The 26,671-nt window shown below is 40.0% G+C and overlaps 1 protein-coding gene across 1 annotated transcript in view; it reads left to right on the plus strand.

Annotated features, from left to right (window-relative positions):
- The window catches only part of sema4gb (sema domain, immunoglobulin domain (Ig), transmembrane domain (TM) and short cytoplasmic domain, (semaphorin) 4Gb), a 52,485-nt gene continuing 25,814 nt past the window's right edge, over positions 1-26,671 (plus strand). Inside the window, exons 1-2 of the mRNA XM_040039041.1 lie at positions 1-121; positions 7,185-7,492. Coding sequence (XP_039894975.1) covers positions 7,357-7,492 — 136 coding nt within the window. The 5' untranslated portion in view covers positions 1-121; positions 7,185-7,356. The remainder of the gene's footprint in view (positions 122-7,184; positions 7,493-26,671) is intronic.

The following is a 26,671-nucleotide window of genomic DNA, read 5'->3' on the forward strand; positions in this document are numbered from 1 at the left end:
TCGGTTGTGTTTGAGCATTGGGTAACTGCAGCAGCAGCAGCAGCAGCAGAGAAGCTCTGTGTTTCACCGCGGAGAGGTCGGTTCAAAGGATTTAGGAGCAGAGCTACAGGAAAACAAGCAGGTGAGTCCTTACTGCGGTTATGTTTCATTCCGGACCGCTTCTCCGTGTTTCTTCCACTTTTCCTTGCTCTCTATTTGCTGATGTAAAGAGGCTGCTCAGGTGAAGGTGACCAAACCGCGTGCGGTGCTGTTTTCGGCTCTCAGTGCTGCAGTCCAGGTCGGACAGGTGCACATGGGTAGATGTCCTCACGTTCATTGACTGTTTACATTAACACTCATTAAGTTATTACAGCCACATTTGTGGACGTTAACTATGGCATAAACGCATATTAGGTGCGTTTTAGTGTCACCGCGTGCTTCTGAGGACATTGAGGACAGTCACTTATTGTTTCAAGTTGAAATTAGAACATCTGCTGTGATTTAATATCTTGTAAAGCCTCGTTGCGGTGTTTTACTGTTGGAGGAAGCATCAATTTAAATGGGTAGACATAAAGCTGAGCAGTGGTTTCTAAAGCACATTAAACTTGAGAGATTCATTGAATACATTCCTTAAATAAGCTTTTTGGCACTTGTCGCCGAGTCTCGCTGTAAAAGCTGTAACTAGTGGCTTTTATTAATGATTACTTTGTAATCTTTGTCATTTATTCATGCTTTATAGATACGTTATTAAGTCATAAATAATCTCACAGATGGCAGATTGCTTTGGCGTAAGAAGCAGCCAGATTTCTTGAGTGATTAAAAATACTCAATATTCTATTACAAATTGAAATCCTACATACGTGGGTAAAAGTACACGCTCTAAATATTAGTAGCCAAATCTGAGTAATAAAACTTCTTAGACACAAGGGACTGTTTCAGAGTGCTAACATATAATATGGTTGTGTTATACAGTAAGTAGGCTAGAGTACTAGAGGTGTAGCACAGTACTAGTATTGACACAACCCTGATATGCAAACCATGAAATTGTTATGTCAATAATGCAAGTATGTTAAATAATATTTGTATAATTCTATCTTTGTTGTATGCTTTTGTACAGTTACTAAATGGATTTTTTTGTTGGGGGATGGGCTACTGACCCATCCTCCAACCCTGTATGTATTTTGAGAAAACTTCTGAATAAAATTAGACAAAAACAGACAAAAAAAGAAGATACAGTTAACTGATTGCATTTAATTTTTTGTATTTCCTGTAGTTCAGTCTGTATCAATCTGCATACTTTATGAATTGGTCATGTTTCTTACATGCAGTACAACAATTTCACAATAAATGTATCAATATGACTGACACTTTATTAGTCACCCCTTGGTAGTAATGGGTTGGACCCCCTTAGTTCTTTGTGGCACACATTCCACAGTGAGCTGGCAACACTCCTCAGAGACTTTGGTCCATATTAATATGACGGCATCACAGAGTTGCTGCAGATTTCTTGGCTGCGCATCCGTGAAGCGAGTCCTTCATTTCACCACACACCAAAGGTGCTCCCAAAGGTGAGATCTGGTGACTGTGGAGGCCATTTCAGTAAATTAGACTCATTGTCTTGCTCAAGAAACCAGCTTGAACTTTGTGACATAGCACTTTATCCTGCTGTGAGGATCCATTAGAAGATGGGTGCACTGTTGTCATAATGGGATGGACATGGTCAGCAACAATACTCAGGTAGGCTGTGGTGTTTGCTGATATTAAGGGCCCAAATTTTGTAAATGAAATATTGCATAGGCACCTAGAATTACACCACCAACAGCCTGAACTGCTTATACAAGGCAGGATTGATCAGTCTTTTCATGGTGTGTACGTCAAACTCTGACCCCACCATCAATTTAATGCCAAAGATATTGAGACTCATTTGACCAGGCAACATTTTTCCAGTCTTCTATTGTCTAATTTTGTTGAATCCATTTAATTTGTAGCCTCAGTTTCCTGTTCTTAGCTGACAGGAATGGCATCTGGTGTTCTGCTGTTGTAGCCCGTTTGTGTCAAGATTCAACAGGTTATGCATTCAGAGATGTTCTTCTGTGTAATTTTATTGTAACAAGTGGTTATTTTTGAGTTACTGTTGTCATCCTATCAACTTGAAACAGTCTGGCCATTCTCCTCTTAACTCTGGTATCTTAGTTCTGGTATCAACAAGGCCAGTTTCACCCAGAGAATGGCCCCTCACCATTTCTTTCTTTTATTTCTATTTTTGGACCATTCTCTGTAAATCCTAGTTATGGTTGTGTGGGAAAATCCCAGTAGATCAGCTGTAGATTACTCAGGTCGACTTTCTTTCCTGCCGTGATGCAAGATAAGATAAGATAAGATAGATTTTCTAGAGTTGGGAAATTCAGAATGGGTAAAGTGATTCATTACTTATTCTACAATAGTAGTAAGAGTTATCATTTTCAGAGGCATCCTGTTCTCCCAGTATTTCCACTGGGTACAGATGACACGTATAGAGAGAAGATAAGTGTTTATAATGGATATTAAAGGAATCTTTTCATATTTAGTAGACTGAAATTTTCCAAGCAGTTCAATTTACACCTTAAACTTGATATAAATAAACAGAAAATACTGTACATAAGCTTCATAACAAGGTGTTTTTTTCTGTGATAGTGGTTGGAAATAAGTTAGAATAAATCAAACAGTTTTATTAGTTGAAAGGTAATTTCCCTGTATGACAAAATGTGATTTTCCCCCCCTGATAATTGATCTGCCGTTCACATTAAAACGGGTGTTATTTCATTAAAATCTTGAAAGCTCTGAACTAATGCTTCATCTTGTGAAATATCTGTTATCAAACTCCATGTAGTGGTAGATCAAGTAGTACAAGCCAGAAAAAAGTCATTTTTAGATGTTTAAAATCACTTTCTATTTAGAACTTCAAGAAGTAATTTCATATTCTTATTTGTGAGTGTGATTGCATGACCTGAACATAAAAAGTTCTTACTTCTATATATTTGCAGTATAAACAGAGGCAAATTATTTATATTTATATCCACATCACAGTGAACACCACAGGGTGAACTTCAGTAATCTCATTTATGGCTCCTCTGTATGCCAGACACTCAATGCTTTGAGATAAAAAAAAAAAAAGTATAAATATAATATTTAAGTATAGCATATAGCACATAATATATAAGCCCATTAAAATCACTGCAGCTATCAAAGGAATGAGAGTGTGTTTGGCATTTCAAGTGGCATCAGTTGAAAGGAAAACCAAAAATAGCTCACCTGTTTTATTGATCTTTCTGCAGAAATGTCAGGCTAGGTGTTTTGCATATTAGTCTCAATGGAAAACAGCTGCATCATTCTTTATATATTTCATACTCTGGAGTGACGACTTAATCTTTTTGATGGGCACCAGCTGCAAGAGACCTGTGGTTATAGAAACTGGGTTAAAATTTCCCATCAGACCTGTCCCGCTCTTTGGATCAATAAACTGAGTGGTGTTTTTGTCGCCGCCTGCTCTTTTGTGCAGTTCCTCTTGTCTTCATGTCACATTGCTCGTGTCACTGCCAAGGCAGATGTGTTTACCTTTCCCTCTTGGAGTTATCAGGCTTTCATAAGTGGGAACACATTGGTGTCAACACCATTGTGGGCAGGACACACAAACACGCCAATGCAGATGTGTTGAGACAATGGTGCGTTTGCTGTGTGTTACACGAGGGCAGCAGTTGACAAAAACAGGACAAAGAGCTTCTCACCATGCCTTCATCTGCAGTTTTGTCAGAGCATGATTCTGGAGGTTCTTAGCATTTGGAGCAGCTATCAAACAAGACACATGTTGCGCTGTTGCTCTCCCCTCGCTTGCAATATCGAAGGGGAACCGCGCCGATTTTGTACATCAAAGTGTGCTTACAGGCTTTTGTGAGCACGAAGGTGTGCGTGAAAAAGTTTTCCAGTGGGAGCTGTGAAGACTGATAAAAACAAATGTCACAAGTGATGTCAGCATTAGCTGAGTGTAAAAGTTTAAAAATGCAAAAATTTTGACTATAATCTCTCAATGGAGTGTTATTCATTTTGGGTAATGACAATTTTAAAAGAAGCAGTGTGGACTGGGAAAAAAGCTTTTTGTTTTGGTTCTACTTCTTTTTTTTCAAACAAGGATGTGAATTTGACAAATTCTAAGAGCACAGTGCTAAAATCTCTTACGACTGTCATCATATAAAGCCATCTTCTGATTTAGACTGCCTTCTACAGAATGCATGAAGCACAGCAACAGTTTAGCCTGTATCTGTTGACAGAAACCATAGATAAATACAAAGACTAGTATCAGAAGCAAATAGACTTTGAAGATTAAAGTAGGCCACTTATGCATTACACCTACAGGAGCTGCTCATGCCATGAAGCTTCTGGCATTCAGTTTTTGTGCTGAATTAATGCCAGGAGGAGGTTTTGGAAGGCTGCAGTTGTGAAGTCAGCAAAGCGTTGGCTCCACTCTGCTCAGATCAGCTGATCTGATCAGCAGGTTCATGTGCTTGTGGAGTTCCAAACACATGTTGCCAAGCAGGAAGTTGCAAAGAACCCTCTGGTTTGAAAAACTATGCAACATCAACACTTACAACATGGTTGAAGGGTGTTTCTTTGCATCTCTTCTTTAGTTTTTACATTTTAAATTATATGTGCTGTTTTTCATACGACTGCTGTATCATCTGGTACAATTATAGCTATTCTGAACTATGCAATTTATGAAAACTATGCAGCCCATTCAGCAACTGAAGAATTTGAAAGTAAATTAAAACAAAATATAATTTTACATTAAATAAAAAGGTTTTAAACTTAATTAAAATAAAACACGTCTTAAATTAAAATAAGTAAACTGTCATGTTTATTGCTGCCAAAAAAAAAAGTTAAACACATTTGGACAGTGAAGGAATGTCAGGATTCTTGCTCAGAAAAAGGATCAACATGCTCTGAAGTCAGAGCATGTTCCAGTCCACAAAAACTTTGTGTTGTAACAAAATATCGATTTCTGCTGTCCCTGTATCGACACATTATTAGCAAACAAAATATCACGATACTACACAGTATCGATTTTTTCCCCCACCCCTAGTATCAGCACTGGACAGTAAATAGTGACAGATGAAAATTATGCCTTTAAATTCTTTGTTTTTGTTTGACTAAGAGTTTACTGCATCATGTGTGGCAATTTGATGCAACAATTACTACAACATGGTTTTAATGCTATTTTTAAAGTCATTTCAGCATTGTTCAGTCTTCACTTTTTTAAACTGAGGTATTACAAAGGTGTTAAAAGCATTCATTTTCATACCTGAAGTCTATTTCATGCAGATGAACATATTCCTGGTCTCACCATTTGAGCATGTGTGCTCTTAACCTTGAAAACAAAGTAATTTTAATTTAAGATTTACGTACCAAGTTTTCCTGGAGGCCAGTCAACATCGGTTTGCTCAGTTGCTATCATTAGATATGGTATGAAACTACAGTTTAATGATTTATCTCCTACTTAAAAACATAATCTTGATAAAAAAACATAGGCCTACAGCTTTGAAAATATGTAGAGCTCCTCACTTGAGCCTAACATCTTGTAGGTGTGTTTGGGATGTTTGTTTGACATTAAGTTTTATTTCTTAAATCCAAACCATCAATACTGAGTACACATATCTGGATAAACAAATGCATCATAATTTTTCACCATCTCATCTCCTGCTTTATCATTTTACAGTTTGGTTCCAGGGATTAGCACCCTAACTTATAACTGAAAGGTCATCAACCTCGTTGTGCTTCATGCTGGGAGTGATTTGCAGCAGCGGCAGCCGTGGAGATTAAAGCTGGGAATTCTCCAGTGTCACTGCGCAGCAGAGTGTGATTCACAGCGTAGACCTTTTGATCGGTGACAGAGCCAGGGAACGGGCAGCCAGGCGAAGATTGTGCTGATGGCACAAGGCCTAATCTCTAGATTATCCATCATGCTGCACCCAGCTAATTAAGAGATGTGTGTTGCAAGATCACATCACGCAGGCGCATTATTTAACTCTCCAAACTTTTCTTTAAATGGTCTGCTACGTAACAGCACCTTAGTCCTTCTCTTTGGCTAATTGGTTGTAATCAGAGAGCAGTGATGCATGTCAGCAAGTAATTTCGTGCTCATGCTGTCAAGTGAGAAAGTTTATGCACGCCGCCTCTTCATTAAAGTTCAATGATGACGTTTTGAAATATCACACATCATTCATGTGGTTCCTGGTAGGCATCAGGTTCAGCATCATGTTTCATGACCTCCTAGTAGTTTCCTATTACCATCTATCTACACCTTAACTATAAAGTAATTAAATATATTTACTCTCTCTCTCACACACACAAACACACATGTATTTGCTACAGAATTCGATTTTATTTGTCGTAGGTAGTGTGTGCAAAAAATGTAGCAATATTCAGCTAGTGGATTGGATTCCAAGCAGAGTGTCTCTCTGTGGAGTTGGACACACCGCAGCTCTACAATCTTGGAGTAATGATGGTGATCATAGTCCTTGTTCTACCCTGCAGCCTCAGTGAGCACAGCATAGCAGCACACGAATCCCATTCTCCACAGCAGATCTTGAGAACAGTAAAAATGGAGGATTAGAAGTCCGACTGATCACGGGACAAGATCGTTTCTGGAGAACCAGCTGAATTATGTGGGATTGAAGTGATTTATCTTGTACAGATACATTTAAATACCTGAAATTAGTGGCAAATATAGTTGGGCAGCTCTTACTGTACCTGGATTGTCCACCCAAATAATCTTTGTGTTGTAAAATCCTGCAAAATATTTTGTGATTATAATTTTTCTACTTTCCATACTACACTCGTAAATGCACCACACTGATTTAAATGTACTTTTCAGACATCGCAGGAATGAGATTTATTTTAATACTATTTTATTGCCCACTAAAGAAGGGCCAGTCAATAGCTGGGTTGATTTGCCGCATAACAAGTACATTTCTGGCACTTTGACATCCTTTTAATCTTTCAATTAGTTCAGCGCAACATATCCACTTGGGTGGTGGAGTCTTTGTCCTGCAAACGTTTGTTTTGTTCATAAATGAGTGAAATCCATCACCACCTTTTGACAGCCGCATCTAGTTTGGTATTCAGGATCACATCTCTTTTAGTAATACACATTGTTTTTCTCTTTCTCTGCACAGACTCAGTGTGTTCTCAGCTGGAGGATAATCAAAGAGTCTGCGCCTGGTTGCTGCTGGGCCTGAAGATACACGCTTTGCACATTTATTTCATTATTTATTTATTTATTTTTTGCATACAATAAACAGTGAGCACAAGCAAGTCTCTGCTTGGACCCAGGTCTGTAGGTTAATCATGGGATCAGTCAAGCCCTTCCTACTCCTCCTGCTGCCCCTGATGTTTTTCAACCGACTATCACAGCTGTGGGCCTTTCCGTTCAGCCCATCCTTGGACCTGGATGTCACTGCGAGAACTACCGTCTTCTCAAAAGGTGAGGATCAAGCAGATTTTTTTTAAATTAAAAGTCTTAAACTGTGATTAAAGCTCTGTACAGGGGGGTTAGTGGTAAAAAGGAGATAATTTTAATCTTCCAAAACAATTTTTTTTAATATTAGTTAAAGATTTAATCAGATTATCAGGAAATGGATGATCCTTTTTATCATAATCTGATCATACATACAAATGTGATACAAATGTTTTCGTTATTTACATTTGTATATGCTGGCCCGCAAATTTCCTTAAAGATCATGAAAAAAGCTCCAGAACATGGCGTGATTTTTATGTTTTTATCAAAATAATCCAATTAAGGTTGTTGTACAACAAGGGGTACATTGCAGACAAGGATTACAAACTAAAAGATGATTTAGCATCCTTAAATGGTTGGCCAAAATATAAACAAATACTGGCCAAAAAATATGGAGCTCAAGTTTTGCCCCCCAGCATAACTCCCTGAATAAACAGCAGCAGAAGACATCCTGTTCTCATCCCCGAAAGCATTATGGCAGTCTTGATTTAGGGAAGCTATTCCACCTCCTATTAATCCCATTGTACAGCAGTTGGCTTCGGTCTGTCATGACCCAGCTCTAAGGCCAAACCAGAAATGGAAAGGCATGAGAGTTGGTGGCTAATATGAGCATTTACTGTAACCAGTAAAAAAGAAAATAAACAAGAAAGCAAATGAAATGTGAAGTATGTTCATCAGTGGTATGGTGAGGCTGCCAACTGTGGAGGAACATAATCTAGACCAGAGTGTACGATCACATAGATGAAGCTGAGATTTCAGCTGAAGGACTTTTATCCTAGACCAGGTGTGCCAAATCAGATTACTATGGTGTTGGCATGAGTAGTTCATGGACATCTGGGGAGACAGAGTTGTCATTCACATCTCTCCACAGATTACCTAAGACGGAGGCCATCACACATTTTGAGATGGTTCTCAATTTGTAGGACTGACCAAGACTTAATGCCTAAAAGAACAATTTACACTTGCTTTTAGGCGAAAAAAGCCACACACTATTTTTATTTTCGCAGTTACAATATTGATATTATCTTTAAACTGGCATAAAATAACACTTTGCAGCGTGATTATCTGTCACGGTTAGGCGTGGCCAACCGTGGGGGGATGTGGGGAAGGAGGACCCAGGCGCGGAGCTCAAAGTTCAAGCAGTGCGTTTATTTACAGAGGGTGATATCAAACAACAATAAATCCCCGTGTTTTTCCCAGACTCCCGTGTCGTGTCCTCCTAGTGCTCTCTGCTCCCGTGTCAGCACCCCCCGGTGCTCGCTGCTCTCCAAGCCTTCCACGCTCCTCCTGCGGGAAACAATAGCGGCAGCTGTCAGGACACTCAGTAATGGCAGGCATACACTTTATGACAAAACCTAGACTGGGTAACTAACGTGGAGTCCCAAGCAATGATCCCGCGTCGGTGGGAGCTCCAAGACTCTCTTAAGTAGCTCCCCCGACGAGGCCCGATCAGCAGCAGGTGTGTGGCTTCGGGTGTGGCCAGTCCCCTAGCAGGGCCACACCCCCCAGGCCTGACGGCGCCTATAAACAAGTACTCAGACACACAGCCATCCACACACACACACACACACACACACATATGTACAAGCATAGGGAAGGGGAAGCAACACCAAAAACACATAATAGTAAAACAGGTCCATAACTGCCCAGGGGTCCTGGGTTGCCCAGTCCCAGGACCCTGACATTATCATCCAAAAAGAGACCAGATACACAAAAAGAAACACAAAAAAGTATGAACAAGGACAAACTCCATTAATACAGTGTATTTCCAGATGGATCCACAAACACATGTGCACAACCCAGCTAACAGATCGCTGTCCTTATTTGCTACTGCTCCGACTGCTTCCTCCCCTCCCTGTTACGGAAGTGGCACAGTTTTTGCAGTTGGCCCCAAAGACAGCTCCTTCATGCTCAGAGTTATTAATCGCCTCTCTCATGCCCTGTCCTAGATCACACAGCTCAGCAAACACTTCTAATGAAACAATAGACAAGAAGCCTCCATAAAAGAGGACCTGAGCACGTTAGACCTGATTACTGTCTGTGCAGAAAATACTGCTGAATAGGTGTGTTTTGGCACACAGTGGGTATTTACACACACCATCAGCACGTCTTCCTTACACCTCCACCTCTTACTTCCCACCAGCTCACCTTTACCCTCCCTCTCTCCTCACTTACTGCAGCAGAAGCCAGCTGCAGTGAGAAGGGAACTCCAGCACAGACAAACAGTAAGGGCTGGTGCTCTTACCTCCACTCCACCCCAATCCACTTTTCTCCTCTTCGGTCCTCCGAGGATGAGTATTATTAGCGGGCGGGTGGAGTTAACAGGGCCGGCTGTATTGCTAGCCGAGCTCTCTGGTGTCATAAGTGCTATTGAGAGTATTGCAGGGTGAGATGATATTTTGGAGATGGGAGGATGTGCTGCTTGATGTTCTGAATCACAATAACTCTGAGAGCGACTGTAACACAGCAGAAGCTGGTTGTGTATTTGTTCCCGGTTCTGTGGTGCATTTTCTTGATCCGAACTGAGTGGATGATTACTTTGTTTGCTGGAGAGAGAGGTCTAAGGTCTGAGCTTTGCTTCAAAGTGCACTGATTGGTTGAGAAAAGTACACGGAAGAACAATGAATATAGAAACCGTTGTGGAGCTATTTACTGCAACTACTGGGAGGTGAAGCATTGACCAGACTACGAATATCTTTTGGTTATTTATCAAACAAATGAAAAGGGCTTGCTCTGTTGAGTGCTCATCAGACGGGAATGAATGCAAAATTAATTTAGCCACCATCTCTAAATAAAGGAGTCTTTGCAGCTGTATGTGTTTGTCCTTTCCTACTTCAGACTTAGCTGCTGTATTGCTGTGGAATTAAAGTTGCTTGGATGAACGATTTTTATGTTTGGCTAAAAGCTGTTAATAAGATGTGGATGAAGGCGTGCCTGGGTTGGTTTGGAGAGGACCACCACCTCTCACCATCATAATCTCCTTGCTGCTCCAATCTGTACATTTTATTTTAATCAATTTAGTCATTTAAATTAGAGACTCGTGCTTTTTAAATTTCTAGTTTTGGTCTCCATTTTATGTTAAGAGCTGGGTCGTAAAACTATTTATCTAAACTATATACAAACCCAGTTCCCAAAAATTTGGGATGGTGTGCCTGGTGCAGGTAAGACCCAAACACAGTGCTCGGAACATAGGGAATAAAATAATAGGTGGTTTTATTAAACTGAAGTACAAAATAATACAAAAAACAATACTAGGAGACTCAAACCGTTGACACAAGGATACCATATTGCAAGGGAGGACAGAAGGAAATGCAGACAATATATACACAAGCAGAATAACGAGGGAAGAGGCCACAGGTGGGAACACAGCTGACACTAATCCAGACAAATGAGACAAGGGAAGCAAAACTGAACAGAATACACATGAGACAGGAGATTCTCAAAGTAAAGCAGGAAGAAACACACACTGAGAAACAAACTAAGACACATGGGCCTGACACTGGGACAGAAACAGATATGGAGACGTGACCGGGGAGACTGAAGAAATAACAAAATGCAGAGATGAGACTACGACAGACATGAACCAGAAATCCAGAACTATAAATACAAACTCAGCGGCACCTGAAAATAATATGTTCAGACACTAGAACATAATTAACTTATGCTTTCAAAGAAGTAAATGACAAATCCAAAGGAACACTCAAACACTGGGTCAAAGACCCAGGATAATGACAACTTTTGAGAATTACTGCCTCTCTGTCCCACTTTTGTTGTCCCTGGCCCAACTTTTTTGAGAACTAGTAAAATGCTTCAGTTTAAACTTTTGATATTTTATTGTGAAAAAAATTGGATTTTTAAATCATTGCATCGTGCTGCTATTAACACATCTCCCCTGATGATTAGAAAATGGCATTTTTGGAATTAGGGCAGCATGGTGGTGCGGTGGTTAGCACTGTTGAATCATAGCAAGAAGGTCCTGAGTTTGCTTCCAACATCTGTCTGGGCTTTTTCTGTATGGAGTTTGCATGTTCTCCCTGTGTTTGTGTGGGTTCTCTCTGGGTACTCCGGCTTCCTCCCACATTTCAGAGACATGCAGTTAGTGGGGTTAGGTTAATTGATGATTCTAAATTGCCCATAGGTGTGAATTTGAGTGCAAGTGGTTGTCTCTCTACATGTGATAGGCTCCAGCACCACCCACCCCAACCCCCGTGACCCTGAATTGGATAAGCAGAAGAGAATGGGTGGATGAATTTTTGGAATTAGGTGTATAATTAAGCTATTATTGCAACTCATGGAGTACAGGTCTGTTGGTGAATATTTGCTGGTTTTGAAAAGCAGCAAATCAAACCTGGAGGCACCGTAGAAGCTGAAAATAATGTCAGTCTCTGACTTTCCACTGCAGAATGCAGTGTTATATTTGTTCTTCAGGCTCACTATTATCTCCTCATGCTGGGCAGGTACTGCCTGTATCTTCCTGCTATGTGCAAGGTGTCCTGTGGCTTTGGTGACTTTTTTATGTTTTGACACTAAAAACTATCTTGTTAGGTTTGGAAAAAGAGTGGTTTGGTGTAGCATAATTGAAAAGTGACAAGTTGGAAGTGATCCCTCACTAATGCTGTAACCTGCCTAAGGACACCTTGTGCTTAAGTCATGAAAACAACATTAACTGAGGCCGAGAGAACAAGCTCACCCCAGGCTCACCTACAGAGTCTTCTGTTTAGTGAAGCACAAACACAGCTGCAAACAGCAGTTGTTCCCATCAGGCACATTTTGACCAGATTCTGTAAATGCACAGTGGAAGAACTTATCTGTGTTCTGTCCTCACGGTGGTCAAGTTTGTGACAATTCATTTACACATCTCTGACTGTGCCTAGGATTATAAATCATACATACTCTTCTTACTGCGGGCACTTTTCTGTGCTGTAGCCTGAGCCCGTCTGTCATTACAGATTTTCTTTTTCTCCTTGCCCTCACAGAAAGTTGTCCTTGACCCAGTTTCTAATCATCAGGGAAGGCGTGTGAGTACATGTGAGAGTGCAGAACGTGCACGTGTGTCAGCATGCGTTTCATCACTCTTAGGGCATGCCCTGCGAATGTGTGCTGCATATGTGTGTGTGTCATGTAGTGGGAAGCTTATTAAGTGCCATGTAAAAATCCTGCATACATGCATCTCCTGTCACTTTCCTTGCTGAGACATGTCAGCGGGGAGGACGGGGGAAGGGAAGTTTCTTCTCCTTTTGATGATATGTGGGTGTCACTATCTGTGGGAGGATTGATATTATTTTTCTTTGCTGGCGCTCATTAATTTACAGTATGCTTTACTGGTTTGCTGCATGAGTGGGAGGAGAAGGACATGATGTATCACAGAGAGAGCGCTTGGATATGTATATAAGAGAGAAAATGACAGAAGAGGTCTTTATGCTCTCTTGGTGAGAACAGGTACATCGAAAAGGCCACCAAAGGCAAACAAGCAAAGAAATAATTCTGATACATGATTTTTTTATCCAATACTGAGATGAATCTATAAATACTATTCAATACTTAATTCCTTTCTTGATGTTAAAATGGACCCACTATTTTCATCCACTATTTAAACAGTGGATGCTCGTATTAAACATGGCCAGGGTTTCAAATAAGGAGGTTCCTTGATTTCTGACAGGTTTTTTTACTCTTGGCTCCCATCATAATGAGAGGGGATATCCCTAACATGGTCATCTAAATCTCTGGCTGCGAGCATGGAAGCCCCATCTGTTGTTCAGACCTTGTGGTTTTGAGGAGCAGTAAATCAGAAGAAAGTTGTCTGATAGGCAGACAAGATAAAACTTGTTTCAGAGGATGCCTTGGCAACAAGACTCTGTATAAAATAGATAATGATTATTTTGAATTCTACTGCTCTAGTAGAGTCCAGAAATAAAAAAATAAAAAGACAAATATTGGTCTTATTTTAAAACAAAAGATTTAATGTCATGTTGAAGGAAGTTTTTGTTTTTTAAAGTGAGTTTTTTAAACCCTGAGAGTATAACTCAGCTTTCTTTTCAACTTTGGATCTTTTTAGATCTTTCATTTCTTTGTTTTTGTGCATTTATCTTACTTTTATCAACCTTTATCATGCAGACTATTTTAAATATGCCTGTGCTGAACACACCATCTGTGGCTTGCAGCTTTTCTCTTGGAGTAACAAAGAAAACTGATCTGCCTGAGGAACAGGGAGGACTACTGCTAGCCAAACCAGGCATTCTTAACTCTTAATTCTTTGTAGTTGGTTGCTTTATTAAAATACTAAGATCCATCGACTGTTTTTCTGCAGTGCTGTTCTACTGAATTTCAGCAATTAAAGCACTTTTTTACTCCAAGCCTCATTAACCTAAGCACTTTTTATATGCCCTCATTTTCTTGGATAAATGCATCATGTATCAGGGTTCAGTATATTGCCCAAGGGTAGTTTGACCCAGACTCAGGGAGCCAGGGATTAAACCATGATCTTCCAATTAGTACAAAACCTCATCTGTCACCTGAACCACAGCCATACAACTAAAAGACAAGTTAGTTTATAGTTATTAAAGATGCCATCCCAAAAAGAAATGTTACGTTTGGTGGCAATATGTTTGCACACAGTTTATGATAACCAAGAGCTAGTCACTGATGTGCTGTTAGAAAGGTGTCAGAAACTTGATGACATTTCCCTGTGTGGACAGCAACTGAAAACCACCAAATATGTGAAAGCTCACGCACAGTAACATACAGATCAAGTGTGAGGATGAGGTTGATAGTGAAGAGTGAAGAACTGGCACAGGGACAGAGGCTCCTTCAATTATAGTTCGATTTTGAGCTATGGTAGGCAGTGGTCTTTAGTGGGAGTTGCTGATAAATCCATTGTCCCTGCTCAGCACCACACAGCAGACAGATGAGGTTGCTGCTGATTTGATGAGTTCCTTTATCAGTTTGTCGAGACGAAACATAGCTAAAAGCTCTTCTAAAAGAGACTAAAAGTAAACAGAGACTAGACTAGCTTTTCTAACCAGACAGCTTTCTTCTTCTTCTATCAAACTAGCTGCCATATGAATATTTCTAAATAGTAATTTTGACCATGATGCATGTGATCGACTTAATAAAACATCACTGTAGCGGAAAATAGAAATGGTATTGGAGCTTTTCCATTTAAAAGAAAGCAAAAATACTGAATGCATTAAGCATTAGAAATCCACCGTTGTAACCTTTATGGGCAGGTTTGACAACTAAACATAGATTGTTTTTGTGGGCCACGGTGCATTTTTCCACTCCTAGAAGTGAGATTAATGCTTGACTGTGTCCTGAACTCAATTGTTTGCCCATGGGGCTTGCGCTTTGGCATTTCCTACCTCTGCCACCAGACCTGAAGTAATGCCGTTCTGAAATATTGATGCACTATAAGTTACTATGTTGAGAGCTGGGATGTAACAAGAGGTCTTGGTAGTAAGGTTCCTTATAGATTGCACCATTATTGTGATGTTGGCAGTAAGAAAGCCTGCCAGCTTGACGCTTCTGTGTAGATGAATTGTTTTGCATCCAGTATGGTAATTACACCACTAATGATCATCAATTTACTGCTCAACAAAGTCTGTTAATATCTTAGCCTAACCAGCTGCATCTTGTGCATAACAGTGATGATTTACAAACTGTATCAGCGAGACCAAGACTGCTCAAACTAAAGAGGTTTAATCTCTGCTGTTATTTGCTGTTACCTTTTTTTTTTTTGGGGGGGGGGTTCTCAGTTGAGACATTTTATGCCTTAGACCCTTTAAATCCCTGAAGCTTACATGGTGCTTTGATCCTCTTCTCCTCTGATAGTGTTGGTGTCTGATTCAGACACGGCCTTATTAGTAATTCAGTGATGGCCGATGTGCCAGTCCTGCAATGACACTGCCACCATTTGAGTGGGGTTATGTTTTTCCATCTTTTCTAAGATGAAAGTCTTGGCTTTCCTTCATCTTATTCTGCAGTCTCCCTGGTTGGACAAAGTCTTATGAAAGTTTTGGCTCTGACACAAGTTTTAAAGAAAAGGTATTGTATTTGTGTCATTATTAATAGTGGGGTAAACATACCACTGCCACTTTGATGTGCAAAATAAGCATGCACATCAGATCGGGACAGGCCTATTTTTCTTCATATTATAAAACTTCTTAAAACTTGGTCGATTTTAGTACATTTCTAGCCAGCATGAAATCACCTATTTTGAAGCCTCACTGGTAGCATTTTGGCCACAACCATGTTGTTTTTTTGAAGAAACAGAAGTGACCACATTTGGAAAAAATGTTGGAGTGCTACAATTTACTTGGTTAGCAAGCTGCATAAATAAACTATATGAATACTGTGCACAGACAGATACCTGCTAACTGGTGCAGATAAAAAGTACTTTATTTCACTCAACAAAAGTGAACCACAAATGGATTGTCTTGGATAGTCTGCACAACACAGAAAGCCATATTATTAGCCAGATAGTTTACTAAAAAATACTTACTAAAGAACAGTTTTTGGCTATGACAGCTACAGTATTCATGTGTAAGCACACTTGTCAATCAAAATGGCCATGTTCCTAATTTTAAGCCTCACTGGTATTCAAACAAATGATTTATAAGGAAAGACCCAGTCAGACGTCTTAATGCATTCTCAATCATCCAGGTAAGTAAATCTTCAAAAGTTGATTCTGTTCATCTGGACTGAAAACCAGTCAGAGTTTTTATGAAGGGAGAAACCTATAGAGACCATACAAGGCTTCAAAAATGCCTCCTAGTGTTCTAAAATTGGGCATTTTTAAAGGGGGGTCTATGGCGATTGACTTGCTTTTTGAACCAGCCTCAAGTGGCCACTAGAGGAAATCTAAGGAGCTTGGGAAGAAAAGCGTCTGGACTTCTTTAAGTTGCTTGAAGACATTTCACCTTTAACTACTTTTGGACAGAGAAGACAGATGGTTTGAAAGAGGAGTGAAAGAAGCCATCTATGTCCGCTGCGAACAACCATCTTTGAACAGAGACGGTGGCTTACGACACAAACTGTCTGCCACCTATAATCCAGTTTTGAGATCCTTTCCCAGACGCCTTAACGCCCACTCACATCCTGGGCCATTTGACCTCAGTAAATCACATGATAGGGTGTGGCTAGGTTTCACCCGAAACCTTGGCTGATTGTGACCTACACCTGTTTTCATACCTTGGCTCGTGTGATTAGGTAGAGGATCATCAGGGAGTTCACTCCCCTAGGATTTAAATCTTGGACTCTCCACCATTTGACCTTAGAACTGAAGAAGCTTCTTGGATGAGAGGTGAAACATCTTCAAGCAACTTAAAGAAGTTCAGAAGCTTTTCTTTCCAAGCTGACTACAATGACCTGGATGACTGAGAACCTTCACAGATACTAGAGGAAATGCAGTTTTTGTTTCTTATGCCTAATCTTCACTTTACAGTCTTGGATTGCACATAAATAATAGTTATTACAGCATGAATTACACTTTGTCCTATGGATTTTCTTATTCACATAATAGTTTGCTCTGACAAGTAATTACCATCATAAACAATATTGTTATTACTAAAACATAAACAAATTTGATTTGACATGCGTAAGTGGAAACCTGTCAACATACTGACAGAATCCATTGGCTGGAGTGTGATGTGCCACAATTTAATGAGCAGCTGTGTTTAAAAAAAAATACTAATTTTCCTGCACTTCACAATTCACACTACCCATATGGTGTAGAAAAAACACCAGATGGAGAGAGTACTGTGAACTGGATCTACCTCCTGTAAGGAATTGGTCCCAATAAAAGCTGCTGACAGTGAACAGTGTGGATTATTCAGCATATCAAGGACAGCTTGTCACAGTGACAGACACTTGTTGTAAAGATAAATTGCTGCTGCATATTTTGCTTCTTTTTGTATGAAGCTCCACTGACCTTTTATTCAGCTGAAGGCAAAGGCAATTGTGAAGAATCTGAGAGATTTGTACTTCAAAACATAGTCAATTAAAAATAAAATGGCTAAATACCACAAGAAAACCGTGAGAGAAAATAAACCTGGGCATACTGACCCTTTGAAAGTGTGCACATCTGTTATCTTTTATTTTTCTGTTAATTCTCTGTCAGTGTTTAGAAGTCAGAATATATGAGCAGGGTCATCATTTACTAGAGCCAGCATCATTCACTCATGAACCATGTCCAACTTGTTTTTGCGGTGAGAAACTGCAGGTGCAGTACTAAATTTTACAGATGCATGTGCACATCTTGTAGCTGTGCACTTGAACGTGAGGGCCGTGTCGGGTGCTCTTTTTTATTTTGTTTATGGTTTGCTCTGTTTCTGTTTTTCTTTAGCTGCCACATAGTAAAAAAGAGTGTTAAAAACAATGAAAACTGCCCACTGCAGCCATTGTTTGTGCTTCCCATTCATGCTTTTTTTTTAAAGCAAGCTCCACTGTTGTTTTCTTAATCTTTTAACCAACTTTTTAGCCATTCTGAAACTGCACAAGTGGACAAAAACACAAGATAATAAATCATGTGACATGACCTCACCCACTGATTTGGGACTTCTTATTTTTAAGCTTTAGTGTTCAGAAGTTACGGATGAAAGAAGAGTGCTCACTTATATTAGCATCAATGCATTCATACAGGTGTGATCCACAGACACACATACCAGCTAATTAGTATTAAGTAACAGACTTTAGAAATATAATAATTTCTCTTCTTCTTGGATTTTTTGAGCCACACAGTACAGACCGTTATCCTGGTAGCTGAGTTATTACTATCAGAAGAGGAAAATAACATGCTTTTTAGTGGTTTTGAACATTTTGACCTTGTATGGAGATAGAGCCCCTTTTGAAACATGTATCATATGGCATCTAGAGGCCCTGTAGGTACTGTCACATCTGTGCTGACTTCATTTTTAAGCTTTAGGGGTTGCCCTTTGGTAGCAACAAGTGTTCAACTTTGCAAAATGGTCTGTGTCCATCCGTGAATGTCTGATCTTTTGCTAATCCTTGTCTGACCTTTTCTAAACATAACCAAGTGGCCTTGTTACAAGTGACAGCTAAGAATGAAAAAGAAAATAAAAACTGAAAATAAGTGGTCAGCTACAGTGGGGCAAAAAAGTATTTAGTCAGCCACCGATTGTGCAAGTTCCCCCACCTAAAATGATGACAGAGGTCAGTAATTTGCACCAGAGGTACACTTCAACTGTGAGAGACAGAATGTGAAAAAAAAATCCATGAATCCACATGGTAGGATTTGTAAAGAATTTATTCGTAAATCAGGGTGGAAAATAAGTATTTGGTCAATAACAAAAATACAACTCAATACTTTGTAACATAACCTTTGTTGGCAATAACAGAGGTCAAACGTTTGCTATAGGTCTTTACCAGGTTTGCACACACAGTAGCTGGTATTTTGGCCCATTCCTCCATGCAGATCTTCTCCCGCCACAGATTTTCTATGGGGTTGAGGTCTGGAGACTGGCTAGGCCACTCCAGGACTTTCAAATGCTTCTTACGGAGCCACTCCTTTGTTGCCTGGGCGGTGTGTTTTGGATCATTGTCATGTTGGAAGACCCAGCCTCGTTTCATCTTCAAAGTTCTCACTGATGGAAGGAGGTTTTGGCTCAAAATCTCACGATACATGGCCCCATTCATTCTGTCCTTAACACGGATCAGTCGTCCTGTCCCCTTGGCAGAAAAACAGCCCCATAGCATGATGTTTCCACCCCCATGCTTCACAGTAGGTATGGTGTTCTTGGGATGCAACTCAGTATTCTTCTTCCTCCAAACACGACGAGTTGAGTTTATACCAAAAAGTTCTACTTTGGTTTCATCTGACCACATGACATTCTCCCAATCCTCTGCTGTATCATCCATGTGCTCTCTGGCAAACTTCAGACGGGCCTGGACATGCACTGGCTTCAGCAGCGGAACACGTCTGGCACTGCGGGATTTGATTCCCTGCTGTTGTAGTGTGTTACTGATGGTGACCTTTGTTACTTTGGTCCCAGCTCTCTGCAGGTCATTCACCAGGTCCCCCCGTGTGGTTCTGGGATCTTTGCTCACCGTTCTCATGATCATTTTGACCCCACGGGATGAGATCTTGCGTGGAGCCCCAGATCGAGGGAGATTATCAGTGGTCTTGTATGTCTTCCATTTTCTGATGATTGCTCCCACAGTTGATTTTTTCACACCAAGCTGCTTGCCTATTGTAGATTCACTCTTCCCAGTCTGGTGCAGGTCTACAATACTTTTCCTGGTGTCCTTCGAAAGCTCTTTGGTCTTGGCCATGGCGGAGTTTGGAGTCTGACTGTTTGCGGCTGTGGACAGGTGTCTTTTATACAGATGATGAGTTCAAACAGGTGCCATTCATACAGGTAACGAGTGGGGGACAGAAAAGCTTCTTACAGAAGACGTTACAGGTCTGTGAGAGCCAGAGATTTTCTTTGTTTGAGGTGACCAAATACTTATTTTCCACCCTAATTTACGAATAAATTCTTTACAAATCCTACCATGTGGATTCATGGATTTTTTTTTCACATTCTGTCTCTCACAGTTGAAGTGTACCTCTGGTGCAAATTACTGACCTCTGTCATCATTTTAAGTGGGGGAACTTGCACAATCGGTGGCTGACTAAATACTTTTTTGCCCCAATGTAAGTCTCGAAAAATTTTCTTAAGCACAAGATCTCCTGGATGTCCAGTCTCCTGGATAAAAGTCATGTGTCCAACCCATGCATCTACCACAAACTACTTCCTGCATCAACTTTGTCGGTCAAATCCCTGAAGGCAAACTTCTTCCATGAGAGAAGTAGAAACAAAAAGGTGTCAACAAGCATGTTATAAACAAGTCGATCGAGAACAGAAATATTAACTTTTTAAATTGGTGCAAATGTTTGTTATAAATGTAAAAGCTGTTTCTGAGTAAACTGAAAATTATGTCGGTAAAGCAACAGTGTCAACTACTAGCAGATGGTTGGAACAAAAAAATAAAAAATACCACCCCCATCTCACCAAGAAATAACAGGCTGAATGGGTAAAATATTATCTTGATTCGATGGTATTGTATATTCTGCAGTTTACAGCCCTGCTAATTGTCTTTTAAAATAAATAAACACTTTGAAATTGCATATTTCAGTTTGTGCACAGCTTCTGTATTTGCCTGTAATAATTTCCTATGGTAAACATCATAATATAGAAAATAATGGAGTCAGCAGATGACACGCCGACATACTTCACTTTTTGTTTTTTTAACCTTTGCCTTTATTCTTGCACAAGGTCTTCTGTGCATAATTGCTTACATAACACACAGTCATGTAGCTGACTCTTGACCATGGTAAAGAAGTAAAGAGTTGCTTATATAATGTGGATAGAGTTGAAAGAAACTGACACTGCTGACAGTGTCCAAAGAAATCAAGTCAGGCTTTCCTTCAAGCCTTTGTTCCCAAATTTTCTGTGAGCACGTGTGCGTTTTTGTTTGTCACATGCTCGCCACAGTGGGTGCAGCGATCGGTGAGTCACAGAGGAAGTCACACACTCAGACTGTGACAGACACGCATACAAACATACAGTGGATTTACTATCATCCAGGACCCCACATGGTGGATTACAAGTGTGTCTGAGCATGAGTGCGCACAATCTGGCTACGCCACCTGTGACGGCTCAACTGCCGAAAACGCGCTCATTCTGGCAAACACACAACGCACACTCCTCAGATCTTCTGAGTCACTGATAGAGTTGTCTTTACTCTTTTTCAGGAGGCAGATGATGTGTGAAATAAGCGTGAAGAGTATGTGTGTGTTTGTGTAACCACTGACAGATGTTTCTGAGGAGCATTTTGACCTCTTCCCCTCATCAAACCTGTGTACTCTGAAGAGTCAGAAGAACTGACGTGCAAACACACACACACTCAAACACAGTAAATGAACAGTAAATAGAAACCAGCCAGCAGGCTAAGAGGTTTCTGGCACACCTCAGTGCTCTGTTGAATTTCCCCATTGATTTTGCAGCAAAGCACGAGGTACATTGTGTGTCTCTCTGTATGTGTGTGTGTGTTTCTCTGTGTGTGTCTGCGGATATAAAATAATGGCCAGCTTCATGGAACAGCAGGTTGACATCTGTGTGTGTTGCTAAATAGATATTCATAGCAATTCTCTTAGTGATAATGATTTTTTGATTTTTATTTTTCAATATCGAAAACTACATTAATCTATATTTCTACATTGAGAACAAATCAAATGTAATATAGAATATGTTGCTTCTTCTAAGGAGTGCTTTTGGGAGGCAGAAAATTTAACAAAAATTAAAAATATGCATATTTTGATACCAGATGGTGTTCCTGAAGGAACAAACAAGGAATTTGTGACTCCTCATGCAATCAAGCTGGGGATATTTTTTCTTGTTAGTTGAATGTGTAAACTAATATACACTAGAACCACTAAGAAAATATTTTCATGAAACCAGTATGAGATGATTTGAGTTTTGTGGTATGACAGATTATCCTGTTGGAAGCAGTGATCAGAAGATGAGTAAACTAGGCATAAAGAAGTGGACTTGCTTCACATGTTGTGCGTTCACAGATGCTCTTCTGCTTACCTGGTTCTAATGAGTGGTTACAGTATTTGAGTTACTGTTGCCTTCCTATCAGCTCAATGACGTCCATTCTCCTCTGACAACTGGCATCAGTAAGGCATTTTTCTGCAGAGAGCTGACACTTACTGGATACTTTCTCTTTTTTGGACTATGCTCTGTAAGCCCTAGAGATGGAGGAAAATCCCAATAGATCAGCAGTTTCTGTAATACTCAGGCCAGCCTGTCTGACACCAGCAACAATACCGCAATCAAAATTGTCTTTATTTCCTATTCTGATGCTCAGCTTGAACTTAAGCAGGTTATCTTAACCATATCTTATTAATTCCACAAGCCACTGTGGCCCACCCATTCAATTCAATTCAATTCAATTTTATTGATATAGCGCCAAATCACAACAACAGTCGCCTCAAGGCACTTTATATTCTACAGTAGATCGTATAATAATAGATTCAGAGAAAACCGAACAGTCATATAACCCCCTATGAGCAAGCACTTTGGCGACAGTGGGAAGGAAAAACTTCCTTTTAACAGGAAGAAACCTCCGGCAGAACCAGGCTCAGGGAGGGGCAACCATCTGCTGCGACCAGTTGGGGTGAGAGAAGGAAGACAGGATAAAGAAATGCTGTGGAAGAGAGACAGAGATTAATAACAGGTATGATTCAGTGCAGATAGGTCTATTAACACATAGTGAGTGAGAAAGGTAACTGGAAAGGAAAAACTCAATGCATCATGGGAGTCCCCCGGCAGCCTACGTCTATTGCAGCATAACTAAGGGAGGATTTAGGGTCACCTGGTCCAGCCCTAACTATATGCTTTACCAAAAAGGAAAGTTTTAAGCCTAATCTTAAAAGTAGAGATAGTGTCTGTCTCCCGAATCCAAACTGGAAGCTGGTTCAACAGAAGAGGGGCCTGAAAACTGTGGACCCATGGCTGGGTCCCAAGCCCAGATAAACGGGGAGGGTTGTGTCATGGAGGGTGTCCTGCTCAAAAGAACTTGGCCAAATCAAACATTCAGATTACACAGAATGAGGTGCTAGTGACAGGGTGAGAAAGAAGCAGATGATTTGCTGTGCCAACCACCAAAGGCAGTAGCTGAAAGAAGAACAAGAAGTCTGCATGCCTAATTGCAAAGAGTTCCTGCCATGAGAAATCTTTGTTAGAAGTCAGTTGAACAAACCTAATGAAATGGCCAGTTAGTGTGTGTACTGTTACAATGGTGGATGCGCATAGTAAACACTTTAACTTTCAATAATTGCAATAAGTGTACGTACAAGTTACCACTGTGAGCAAAGAGGTCCCAACTCTTGTCTTGGGAAGGTTTTTTGCTACTCTTGGGTCTGAATGATGTCAGTGGACGTAAGTGGGTAGATATCCCTAATATGGTCAATTGAGAGACATGCTTGGGCTTTGACTAAAGCCCAGCTCACCTGGTGCTCAAATTTTGTTTGCAATGGGCTGCCAAACAGAATAAATCTAGCTTAAGAAGCTCAAACAGTAGATAAACTGAGGAGCTACATCAAGGGTCAGTATAGGGTTTAGAGCACTCCTGTAATTGCTGCCAATTGATTTTTCATTTCTGTGATTCAGACTAAAGAAAAAGTTTCTCTTTCATACCTCGGACTCAAGATCAAGTGGTATGAAATAGCAACCGCTCGCGTCATACCAGATCTGAGACCAAGGTCAGTCTGCCTCTGCTGCCTTGAGCCCAGGGACATTTTGTGTCACCACAGTCCTTCTCATCAGCCCTGTGCCTGTTATATCATACAGTCACTATTTTTATAAGATAGAAACCAAGGCTTTTGCTTACTTGGATGAGTCATGAGTAGCGGGCTCTTTACATTGCCTTGGGTTGAGATTTTGTGTTTGCATAACTCTTACTTTAAAAATGATCTCGGAGAGTATGCAGTGTTCTCGTGAGGAGGAAATTGTTAATGTCATGCATTTTTTAATGCACGTGACTGTGTTTCTGTCTTTATCACACTTTCTTCTTGAATATATCTCATGTATCAGTTTGTTTTCTGATGTTCCCAATTTCTTTTAGATTATATTTAGATTATTTGCATGTGCAGTGGAGTGTATACCCTGCTGGGTGAATCCTGGCCCTTCCTACCAAAGTGCCCTCATCTACCCTTCAGATGAATCCCCTCCTGGCGTGTCCTGACCTTTGCCTGTGTTGGATGACATGCTCATTGCTCACTCAAATCTAAAGTTGACAGGCTGAAAAATGTTTTTTAAAAAAAAAAAAAAAAGAGGTACACAGTCACGTGGCTTTCATTGATAGCTACAGTAGCTTTGCAATAGTTGCTGATAAAGTTCGTGGAAAGTTGAGTTCATGGAAATGAACTCTGGAAACAAAAAACGGATCATTCTCAATTTATTAAAACTTTTAGTTACTGCTCTTGCCCTCATAGCAGTCACTAAAAACAGGTTTGAGGGTGCAGGAAATGAAAGCAGGAATGTGATCACTTAAATCTTACATAAACTATGAGGCAGTCCAATTACTGGAACGAAATGATCAAATTTCAGCTGTTTTCAGCACCTATCATAATTAACATACTTGTTTAGCTCTCCTGTTTAGTGAGAGATAAAAAAAAAAAGAGGTTGGAAGATCTGACTACGATTTTGAGTTATTTACACAGAGAAAAACAAAGAATATGTTTTTTTAAGTTAGTATGTAAGCAGGTAATAAAGCATCAAAAAGCCTTTAACGGTAAAAGCTCATACAAGAATTATGAAAATGAAAAAAGTAAAAAAGCATTGAATTTCAAAGAATTTTCCCTGTTTGTGACACTTAAAAACTGAACTGTAAAGTCTCATTAAAACTGCATGTGTGGGAGGACTTTTGAAAAGTAAAATCCTCTCATTCTGAAAATGTGCACGTCACAAAAACAGAGCTGTGCCTGGAGTCCAGTTAATGTTAAAAGATTGAGCGCATCTTATTAGTTCTCTGTCCCACCTAGGAAATTACACTTTATATATTGCACAAAGTACTAAATTGCTCACACTGCACAGACATATTTAAGGTAGCTGTCATACAAACTATATATTATGGCTACTCATTTATGTAAGTCTTAAGGCGCTAGTGCAGCAACAAATGTCAGCTGCTCTCGTTAAACTGAGAAGGGTACGTTTATAGTACAAAATCAGCTTGTCTTCTCCACCATGGAATCAAAGATTTTATTGCCCTTGATTAGTTTTATTGCAGCTTGCTCAGAAGTCACCTGGATAATTGATGCCTTTCAGATTACCTTTTAAGGTCATTGCGCATTTCTTTGCAGCTGCATTCCAGGCTCTGGTTGCCTAGTTACCCATCCAATGTATTTACTCCCAGTCCATATGCTCGGGCCCACTTTTGCTGCTTGTAGTTATTTGACTGTAGTCGCTTTAAGTTGCACTTTCTATGGTCTCACCATGTTGCTTCCAGTGTGGATGCACTTTTAAGAGAGATGCTCAAAGTCTAAACAAGACCATGAACTCTATAAAACTTGATCTTACACTCCAACATACTCCAACACTCCTTGTCAGTGTCTTAACATAGACATTAAAAACAGTCTTCTACTACCTCACAGAAAATTAGAAATATTCACTATTACTGGAAGAGCAGTGGCTACAAAGGATTACAGTTTTTTAATTTATAAATTTATGCTTAAAATAAATATTTTAAAAGTAAATTTGGTCTTTTTTTAAACATAACTTAAAAAAAAAGGAAGAATGAATGCTTTAAAACTTTTTTTTAAAGGATTTCCTCTACCAGGAGCTGTGTGTGCATCATCAATCTTCTCAGCCTCCATGCGTATAATCAGCCTGACAGCCATAATGGAGCTGGTATGATAATAACCTAATTATTGACCAGTAAGAGCATCCCTGTGGTTGTCTGACTGTCAGTTAAAAAAAAGAAAAGAAAAAGGCCGATAAGAAGGAAGGTTGTGCAGAAAGAGAAGCTGCTGTCTGACTCAGTCTCTGGTTTTCCAGGAAGTCGATAGGTTCCTGCAGAGCTGCTGTCATCGCCCAGTGTGTCCATGTGATGGTTAGGCAAGCAGACAGTTGTGTGGGGAAGAAACTGCCTTCCATGTGATGGTTGGGAAACTCAAACCAGTTTTCATCATGTTGTATTATGCAAGATCAAACACGCTGGAAAACTCGCTGTCATCCTCATTATCATCATGGTTATTGTAAATTAGGGAAGTAAAAGCATTACTAATACTGTAGTGTGATACAGTGGAGATGAGTCACAGCCTGGGAGAGTATATGTACTGGAGTCCATGTTTATGCATGACATAAACATGGACTCCAGTTTCAGCTGGGACAGTTTTTTTTAACTGCTCTGACAGTTCTTGAGTTCTTGACAAAGTTGAACCTACCCGTCAACAAAAACTTGCCATTTTTGTCTCAGAGTGTTTGTACCTGTAGGATCTCACTGACATGTTTATTAACATCTTAAAAACTGCTTACATAAGTAGATTTTCCATTAACAAATACAGGAACATTTCTGTGGATTGTCTTATGTTGGCTAACCTGCTTGGCTAGCAAAATGCATGTGTAATTCACTTTTAGAGTCGTG

This window comes from Simochromis diagramma, unplaced genomic scaffold (genome assembly GCF_900408965.1).
Source record: "Simochromis diagramma unplaced genomic scaffold, fSimDia1.1 OVJJ01000402.1, whole genome shotgun sequence".
NCBI lineage: Eukaryota > Metazoa > Chordata > Actinopteri > Cichliformes > Cichlidae > Simochromis > Simochromis diagramma.